General features: G+C 44.3%; 1 protein-coding gene across 3 annotated transcripts; it reads right to left on the bottom strand.

The window, feature by feature from the left end:
* Positions 1-916: 916 nt before the first annotated feature.
* Positions 917-9771, bottom strand: LOC129838444 (splicing factor 45-like). Of its 3 annotated transcripts, none has more exons than XM_055905392.1 (13): positions 9642-9769; positions 8581-8955; positions 8320-8436; positions 8057-8223; positions 7703-7821; positions 7475-7528; positions 7188-7326; positions 6855-7006; positions 6283-6345; positions 5754-5830; positions 5563-5661; positions 5139-5211; positions 917-1334 (listed from the first exon to the last, which is right to left on the bottom strand). In XM_055905392.1, the coding sequence occupies exons 2-13, from the start codon at positions 8707-8709 to the stop codon at positions 1231-1233; spliced, it is 1293 nt and encodes a 430-aa protein (XP_055761367.1). In that variant the 5' UTR covers positions 8710-8955; positions 9642-9769; the 3' UTR covers positions 917-1230. The 3 variants fall into 3 exon arrangements, with proteins under 3 accessions (XP_055761367.1, XP_055761369.1, XP_055761368.1); XM_055905393.1 differs by lacking the exon at positions 917-1334 and adding an exon at positions 1341-3043 and having other exon boundaries at positions 9642-9771; XM_055905394.1 differs by lacking the exon at positions 6283-6345.
* Positions 9772-11034: the final 1263 nt, after the last annotated feature.

Genomic DNA, 11034 nt, shown 5'->3' on the forward strand with positions numbered 1-11034 from the left:
GAGCCTGACCCAGACCCCAATCACCAACACTAGGGATTCTAGGGAATACCTACCCTTGACAAGTCTGGGTGCCAGGGGAGAGACCCCCCCCCCCACACACACTGTGTCCCCCCCTTCCCTAATACACATATGGTACTCTCCGCCCTCTCAGACCCAGCTCAACTCCACCAGTGGTATTTAGGTTAGGCAAAGAGCACTGTCACTCCTCCGCCCAGACACTATCCCACTCCCCCTGCATGAGCCAAGCATGCTCTCCTTCCACCCTCTGCATGCCTGACCTGTAAACCTTCCCTCATAACCTACCGCCCCACCCCACACACCTAATCTCAATTTTGCTTTACCCAAACATATTTGTATTTCTATCACAGGAGGTTGGTGGCACCTTAATTGGGGAGAAAGGGTTTGTGGTAATGGCTGGAGCGGAATGATATCAAATACATGATTTCTATGTGTTTGATGCTATTCCAGTCGGTTCCAGCCATTATCATGAGCCGTCCTCCTCTCAGCAGCCTCCACTGGTTTCTATGTATCTAACCTTTATTTCTTGAGATTAGTCATAAAATCTGAGAGTAGTGTCCGTGTCAATTTAATTCCCTTTCTATGAATTAGCTCATTTCTGTGTACTACCCGATCGGAATTAATTTGTTCTGATTTAATCCTCCAGAGATTAGTCATTATGGCAGTCCTCTAACTCCCCTATGAACCCAGTCTGTTTTACATAAAATCCGAATGAGGCTAGAGGGGGAGGGCTGTGTTTCTTTCATAACTGCCCCAGTACCCCCTCACCGTGCCGGGCTATGTAAAGATGGAAAGCTGGGGGTCTGGTCCTCTGGGAGCCTCTTACGTCAGACAGATTAGAAAGAAACTGAGCTTCCTAGACTACGCTCTGCCCTAAAAGAGAGATTAATACCAACGATTTTAAACAAAAGGAACATTTATTTTCAGGTTTCACTTGTACATGTTCATACCAGGACACAGAGACCAAGACAGTAGTTCATTACCTCACATACAGGATTTTTCTGCTGGCAAAACAAACTACAGGTGAAACTCTTTACTAAATACAGACACATTGTGCTGCTGTTGAGAGTATAACGGTTTAGCTACTTAGAGACAGAAAGAGCTACTGGTGATTACCAATGTGTGTGCGTGTCAGAGCATTTCTTCTGTTCCTGTCGGTATGAATGAGGCGGGTCCTAACGATTCAGGTGGGATGGACTGTGTGTGTGTGTCTCACATCTGCTCTCCCAGGTCCAACACTCTGAACTTATCCTGGTTATAGAAACAGGCTTTTACCACCCGACCACCAAAGAACCTCCCGTTCAGATCCACAACAGCTAGAGGAGAGAAGACAGGAAACAAACATTATTACGGTGCAAACATTTATCAACATTACAGACTTGACTTTGTCAGCTTTGGCCAGACAGGTCTGCAATATCACTGCTGATGTATCATTGAGTGAAGACTAGTGAGGAATTGGGTCGTTTCGTTCGTTTGGACCGTGAACAAACACTGTCATCCTAACACGGTCTATGGGATGGTGCTCCTCTTTGATAGTCTAGTGTTCTCATCATTAACCGTAATTCATTCTTATCAAAGCTTGAAAAACCAAAACGTTGTGGCTATCAGAGGCCTGAGTATTTCTTGGTATTCAAACACAGCCGGGACATCACCCAAGTTCCCTTCTCCTTCCCAAGAATGTCACAAATAAACAACAACAAACAGTCCTGGAGGCAGAGTTCAAACACACATCCAGTCTACAGTAGTGAGATGGACACTGTGTGAGAGTTCTTATCAACGTTAGGCACATGACCTCATGGGGGCGTGTGTGTTTGAGCAGTGATGACAAGTATCTATTCATCCTAACACCAATACCGGGACATTCCCAGTAAAACTGGCACTTGTGTGGACAAAGATGGATACATGTGCAGAGCTGTGGTGAGACTCCCCGGCATAAGTCACACGCGTCTCCTCACCGGATGCCGGGGTTCAAGCCCAGGGCCCACCTTTCCCACGGTTTCTCTAAGACTTGCCTGTCTCCCCCTTTGAATTCCTTACTGTCTAAAGTCAAAACACCTGGAAAAAATAGTAACAATGTTTGTGTCCAGTCTGGTATTAGTAGCATTCTCTAGTCTCTATAGAAATGAACAGGGTGCGTGTGTCCGGCCCAGTCTAGTGTGTATATATTATGCAGGCTGTGTTTCTGTTCCCTTAGAGGATGTGATGTAACGGCATGCGTGGAGGGACAGGGGGTTGCTGTGTCAGCTGTGATGTAACACCTGGGGGGGGGAACAGTCTCACCTGCTTTCTGATCTGGGACAACCCATTTAAAACTGGCCCCTGCATTAGCCTTATTACAGAGATAACAGTTATACACTCACACGTACGTCACAGTTATATATATACACACACGTACGTCACAGTTATATATATATACACACATATGTCACAGTTATATATATACACACACACACACGTACGTCACAGTTATATACACTGCTCAAAAAAATAAACGGAACACTTAAACAACACAATGTAACTCCAAGTCAATCACACTTCTGTGAAATCAAACTGTCCACTTAGGAAGCAACACTGATTGACAATAAATTTCACATGCTGTTGTGCAAATGGAATAGACAAAAGGTGGAAATTATAGGCAATTAGCAAGACACCCCCAATAAAGGAGTGGTTTTGCAGGTGGTGACCACAGACCACTTCTCAGTTCCTATGCTTCCTGGCTGATGTTTTGGTCACTTTTGAATGCTGGCGGTGCTCTCACTCTAGTGGTAGCATTAGACGGAGTCTACAACCCACACAAGTGGCTCAGGTAGTGCAGTTCATCCAGGATGGCACATCAATGCGAGCTGTGGCAAAAAGGTTTGCTGTGTCTGTCAGCGTAGTGTCCAGAGCATGGAGGCGCTACCAGGAGACAGGCCAGTACATCAGGAGACGTGGAGGAGGCCGTAGGAGGGCAACAACCCAGCAGCAGGACCGCTACCTCCGCCTTTGTGCAAGGAGGTGCACTGCCAGAGCCCTGCAAAATGACCTCCAGCAGGCCACAAATGTGCATGTTCCCTTTATTATTTTGAGCAGTGTATATACACACACGTACGTCACAGTTATATACACACACACGTACGTCACAGTTATATACACACACACGTACGTCACAGTTATATACACACACACACGTACGTCACAGTTATATACACACACACACACGTACGTCACAGTTATATACACACACACACACGTACGTCACAGTTATATACACACACACACACGTACGTCACAGTTATATACACACACACACACGTACGTCACAGTTATATACACACACACACGTACGTCACAGTTATATACACACACACACGTACGTCACAGTTATATACACACACACACGTACGTCACAGTTATATACACACACACACGTACGTCACAGTTATATACACACACACACGTACGTCACAGTTATATACACACACACACGTACGTCACAGTTATATACACACACACACGTACGTCACAGTTATATACACACACACACGTACGTCACAGTTATATACACACACACACGTACGTCACAGTTATATACACACACACACGTACGTCACAGTTATATACACACACACACGTACGTCACAGTTATATACACACACACACGTACGTCACAGTTATATACACACACACACGTACGTCACAGTTATATACACACACACACGTACGTCACAGTTATATACACACACACACGTACGTCACAGTTATATACACACACACACGTACGTCACAGTTATATACACACACACACGTACGTCACAGTTATATACACACACACACGTACGTCACAGTTATATACACACACACACGTACGTCACAGTTATACACACACACACACGTACGTCACAGTTATACACACACACACACACGTACGTCACAGTTATACACACACACACACACGTACGTCACAGTTATACACACACACACACACGTACGTCACAGTTATACACACACACACACACGTACGTCACAGTTATACACACACACACACACGTACGTCACAGTTATACACACACACACACACGTACGTCACAGTTATACACACACACACACGTACGTCACAGTTATACACACACACACACGTACGTCACAGTTATACACACACACACACGTACGTCACAGTTATACACACACACGTACGTCACAGTTATACACACACACACACACGTACGTCACAGTTATACACACACACACACACGTACGTCACAGTTATACACACACACACACACGTACGTCACAGTTATACACACACACACACACGTACGTCACAGTTATACACACACACACACACGTACGTCACAGTTATACACACACACACACACGTACGTCACAGTTATACACACACACACACACGTACGTCACAGTTATACACACACACACACACGTACGTCACAGTTATATACACACACACACGTACGTCAGTTATATACACACACACACGTACGTCACAGTTATATACACACACACACGTACGTCACAGTTATATACACACACACACGTACGTCCCAGTTATATACACACACACGTACGTCCCAGTTATATACACACACACGTACGTCCCAGTTATATACACACACACGTACGTCACAGTTATATACACACACACGTACGTCACAGTTATATACACACACACGTACGTCACAGTTATATACACACACACGTACGTCACAGTTATATACACACACACGTACGTCACAGTTATATACACACACACGTACGTCACAGTTATATACACACACACGTACGTCAGTTATATATACACACACGTACGTCACAGTTATATATACACACACGTACGTCACAGTTATATATACACACACGTACGTCACAGTTATATATACACACACGTACGTCACAGTTATATATACACACACGTACGTCACAGTTATATATACACACACGTACGTAACAGTTATATATACACACACACGTACGTAACAGTTATATATACACACACACGTACGTAACAGTTATATATACACACGTACGTAACAGTTATACAGACAAACAAGCACACACACGTCTTACAGAAACCTCAAGGACACACACAAAGTAACCATACAAACACATAAGGTTGTACTGACCTTTGATGGCAGACTCGACTCTCTCAAACTCCAGAAATATCCTCACTGCTTCATCATCTGTCACCTGGGCAATCTGAGGAGAACATAGTTTAATACACATTCTAAACAGAGTGGTTTGAGCCCTGAATTCTGATTGGCTGACAGCCGTAGTATACCACAGGTATGACAAAACATAGATTTTTACTGCTCTAATTACGTTGGTAACCAGTTTATAACAGCAGTAAGGCACCTCAGGGGTTTGTGATATATGGCCAATATACCACGGCTAAGGGCTGTGTCTAAGCTCTCCGTGATGCGTCGTGCATAAGAACAGCCCATAGTCGTGGTATATTGGCCATATTCCACACCTCTTCAGGCCTTACTGCTTAATTAGTCAACACAATGACTCGGCACTTAACCATACACACAGACTTATTCCTCTCACCTCAAAGATGACACACTTGATGACCTTGCCGTATTTCTCACACTCTTCTTTGGTCTCCCCTTCCAAATCTTCATCCACCTCTCCTCTGCCCACCATGTTCTAAAACACACACACACTTTATTGGACACAAGAAACACACAAGAATTTACAATAAATACTCATGCACAGACAAAGACACACATAGCACCCACCCGTAGCAGCACGACTTTGGTGGGGCATTTGAGGATCTCTGTGAGGGGGTTGGCCTCTGACTTCTTGGAGGGGTCTGCTGATGGGAGAAAGAGAGCAGAATATTTCAACAATAGGTAAAACAACTGAATATATTGATAAATGTAAACAGGAGGAGAGTCAGACTGTAGATTGGACCAGGATGTGGACCAGAACTGATGTTTTAACAAAGCTAGTTAATCAAATCAGATGAGGGTTACAGGTACTAACCTAAAAACTCAATTAACACATCATATTTTCATAATTTTCTAGGTTATCAACCATCATAATGTAGGCCCAAAATAAATGTGGTTACTAGTTCCATAATGAAACTTGACCCACATTGAGATGAGCAAACTGTATAACAAAAATATGGAGAATTTGCCTGTCAAAATGAGAAGATTTGAGATGCGAATAGATGGAGACAGCACAGACATGGAACAACAAGACACACGGGGCGAAACCGGATGTGATGCGTCAAGGTAGGGAGGAAGTGATGTGACAGTGCCAAACCTATTGAAGCCGAGCCCCAGCCTAAAGGCTCAGCTGCTGCCGTCTGGCTACTGGATCCTGGTGCTTTAGAGAGGGACACAAACACAAAACTAAAAACTAAAGAACACCAATACACACAACTAAGATCACAAAATGTTGAAGATTAAAATCATCAATGAATGAAAAATACCAATTAAAAACTGAATCTTGACTGAGGATGACCAAACACACAGCTACAAATAATATTACAATAGACAGTCTTGGAACTAGAAACCAAGACCATTCATTCTGGGCCTATGTATTATATGATAAAAAATAAAAACATCTGGACAGGTTCATGTAACTAGAGGAGACAATGAAAACAAGCTTGTATCGATCTTATCTAGTAGAAAGAAATCATGAGTATTGGTGTTAGAGAAAGGGGGGGTGTAAAAAGGAGAGAGGGAGGGAGTAGACTGCATATATAATAAGTAAGAGATAGGTGAAATCTGAGAGAAAAACAGGAGAGCTGAGAGAGACATGAGAGAGAGAGAGAGAGAGCGCGAGACAGGGCAGTGAGACTTCAGAAAGTGAGATATGAAGCATGGCGTTACTCTTCTCAGTGGCGTCTCCTATGATGATCTTGCCACCCCTCTTGCTGGTCTTCTCTACAGACAGGGCCGTGCTGAGACCCTGCTCGTGTTTGCCCAGCCCCTGGCCCTCCCGGAAGCCATACTTCTGCATGATCTTATGGGCCACGGTCCCTCTGGGGAGACAGGGACACAACATCTGACAACACCACTGGACAGAACACTAAGCTGCTGTACTATACAGGTTGGTGCCATTAGAGGGCCAGTGTTCAGGTGTGTTGTGTTTTGAGTTGGGCACGTGAGACTACATACAACTAACAGGACATTCTATCCCAGCAAGGGGGGTATCAGACTCACCCCATGTTGGCCAGGAATGAGTTGGTGGGACCGCCAGGTGGCGAGCGGGGGCGGTCAGAGTCCTCGTACATGGGGGGAGGGATGGCTGCTTTAGAACCACGGGAGGGCCGCATCTCATCCTCATAGGAGTATGACGAGCCTGGAGGGGAGAGACAGTTAACACTCACCTCATCCTGATGAAGCATGTTGAATGTCATCCTAACGTTAAATAACACCTATATCTATTGGAAAAACTCCCCCACATCCCAAACAGACAGACACCAATCCCTCTGTGAGCCATTACTCACTGTCTCTACTATCCACGAGTGAGGAGGGTGGGGCGATGGCTGCTCCACCCATACCTAAAAGAAAGACATGGGTAAGAATCAAGGGACATAGTCTAACCACCACATACAGTCAGACACATTATCCTGAAGTACTCACAACATTATCCTAACATTAAGAACAAGTCCATCTGCCTAAATAATGGCTCATTTGCTTTGAAGGCTCAGTGAAACCAGAGGTGGTCTACTCACTCCTTTTCCTCTTCTCCTTCTCATAGTCCTCCTCCTCCTCATCAGACTCTCCCTCTGCCGTGGGGAAGCGGGAGAATCCACTCGGAGCGCTGCTGCCCTCGTGTCTGTCCTTCCTCTTCCTGGACAGGAAGCACACAAGATCAGCATGAAGGACAGAACATCGACTGAAATGATGTGGTCATCGTCAGGTCCATATTCCTACAGTGTGAAAACTTCTATAAGCAATACGTCATCCTCAGTTTCCTTACAGTTTCCTGAAGGATATAACATTGTAACTTATGTCAACAATAATAACAGAATCCGGTTGAATGTTCTAGAAGTGTAGCTTTGGTGCTGTTCGGTAAGAGGTCGTACTTCTCTCTGTCCTCTATCTCCTTCAGTCGTTCCTGCTCTCTCTGCCTCTGCCTCTCCTCACGGTGTCTCTTCACCACCTTCTCGTAGTCGTTGGGGAACATGGGGTCATACTCATCAGCCAGGGGGATTAGCGCGTCCCCCGAGGGGAACACGCTGGGTGCTGTGTCCTGACACACACATCACATAAGTCACACATTAACGCACATTTCACATAGGACACCCTGACAAATACTTGTGGTGTCACAGAAACACACAGCCCTCACCTTGAGTCCTGCTGCAATGTGTGGGGGTGTGTCTATTATCTGTCTGTCATCAGCAGAACCTCCTCTCTTTAAGTCAATGACTGGTGCCAGGACAGTACCCTGCTTCATCCGCTGACTCTGAGGGGAACACACACATCATCATCCATACCTCTGGATGTGGAGACAAGGTTCATAGACATGGCTAGGGATGCCTTGGTAAACATAGCTTTGAGTCATGCCTGAATCCAGCTTTCATCAACCTGCGGTGCCATTGGAACCCACCTTAGCCTGAGTCAGAGCTGCCTTCTTTACTTTCAGCTGTGACTGCAGTAGCTTAAAATTCTTGGACCAGCCCTCGGTCTTGGTGTCACTGGTCGCACTCCCGACGCCCATGTCGTCGTAAAGCGACATTGTTCTCAGAGTTTAAGTAACTTTTTCGGAGCAGGTTAGGAGAACGTACGCAGTAAGTTAGAAGAATTTACTTAGTATGTTAAGAGAATTAACGTAGCTGGTTCAGACAGAGCTTAAGGTTAGGAAAAGGGTTAGGGTTAGTGAAAAGGCTCTCCTAACCTGCTACGAAAATAACTTTGTATCTAAGTGGCGTGAAAAGAGTGTGTCCCTTAAAGATACTCCTGGCAGTGGCATGGGTAAATAGACCTGTAAATAAAAGCAGCGTCAAGACAAAATAGATAACTGACATAGTGGTGATTACAATTTATGGAACGTTCCAACAGGAACCTGTTCCAAAAACTTCGTAAATAACAAGATTGCCGCCAAACAACAAACAACGCATACAAAGTTGTATAGCGGCCGAATAAGATACCGGGTAGAGAGGGTTATATTTCATTATGTTTTCACTCACCACGTTTCTTCCGAAAAGTGTATCTGGTAGCCTATGGACAAACATTAAGAATACGCTACGTGGTGAGTTGATGCCTATTCGTCAGCTAGTTAGCTAGGTGAATTGATCATGCTACTTTGTATGCGTTGTTTGTTGGCAACCTTGTACTTTACGACATTTTTGGGACAGATTCCTAATTGGAACGTTCCACAAATTATACCCACCCCTGACATAGCTCGCTAACTAGAACTGTCGTTTGGATTGCAACTCCGCGACCACACATCACACTGAGCAGACCATTACGAAAGACAGTCCAGTAGGTTTATAAAAATAAATAAAAAGCTCATTACATTGCATTTGTGAGGACGTAACCAGCTAGCTAACGCGTTACTTTTAGCCAACTAACGTTAAACAACAACTGTATCGGTCTTTTGTCGCGGAGGCACACTAACAATATTTCCCACAGATACAACCCCTTTCCAACGAAGACTCAAATACTCACATTATAAAATATAACTAGTAGACAAATAAATCGTTGTAATGCGCGAATACGTGCCTTTTTATTAGCACATTTCGCTACACTGACTTTCAAATCGATACAATAAACGTCATCAAAAATGGTCAACTTCTTCTTTAAAATTATATTGGCGGATCGCAAACAACTGCAAGGTGCATACACTGCCACCTACTATACTGGAGTGTAGTAGTACTATACTACAATTCATCTATTTCTCTTTTCTAGCCCTGTGTTTCTGTCTACTTTTCTGGAGTGTGAATTAATTACACGTTGTGACACAAAATGGGAAAGGATAGGGAAAAGGCAAGAAAAATTGCCCTACCGACTATCTCTACAGCCATTAAAACCTCACTGCTATTCCACTACTTGGTCCTATCTGATCCGACATCATGCAGGCCCGGCAGCCTGGGAGGACGGAACACTATTGTTCAACACACCTTGCACATTAATGAGCACAGGATTTCTGAACAGGCCTCGAAACCATGCCAGAACCATCAGAAGCACCAGTCCTGACAGTAGGCCCACTTACTACAAGTATATCCATGTAAGCTCCATCAGTCCACACTGTAGTTCTACCAATCTGTTTTAAGGCCTCTGCATATCATAACTGATCCTATATCTCTGAGCCTCTCTGTACCTGGCATCCACCAAATGCTGCACTGTGTTCTCCCCCACAATTACAGCACTTAACCTTCACATTGTTTCCACATTCACCGGGGGTGGCAGGTAGTCTAGTGGTTAGTGTTGGGCCAGTAACCGAAAGTTTACTAGATCGAATCCCTGAGCTGACAAGGTAAACATCTGTCATTCTGCCCCTGAACAAGGCAGTTAACACACTGTTCCTAGGCTGTCATTGTAAATAAGAATTTGTTCTTAACTGACCTGCCTAGTTAAATAGTTAAATAAATAAAAAACACATTCCCCTCCATACTTGGCTCATTTTTCTTTCCTTCACACTAAGCAGCTACATGTCCCATGGGACAGATCTTCTTACATTGAATCTGTACTTTTCCTGGCAAGACTTTCTCAAACCTCAGCATCACTGATAAGCGTTCACTTCTTTGACCCTCTTTCATGCCGATCAACCTTTTGGCCTCAATGACTCTGCCTCCCTTCACATTTTAATATCATCTGTGGACATAGATATTGGGACCCGAGTGATGACTCCCCTCAATCTAAGCACCAGGGACATGGCTTTTAATCTTCTTCCCATTAAACGTTTCCATTTTGGAGAATCTTCTCTTGATGAGCCTGGCTACCACACAATATTAATAACCTACCATTTCCAATTAACCAAACAAATTTCACTTCACCTACCTCTTTCTCCACGCCATTAGTTAGGCGGATACCTAGGGTGTAAGTGAGGCCCTGTGGTCTT

Source organism: Salvelinus fontinalis, chromosome 39, assembly GCF_029448725.1.
Source record: "Salvelinus fontinalis isolate EN_2023a chromosome 39, ASM2944872v1, whole genome shotgun sequence".
NCBI lineage: Eukaryota > Metazoa > Chordata > Actinopteri > Salmoniformes > Salmonidae > Salvelinus > Salvelinus fontinalis.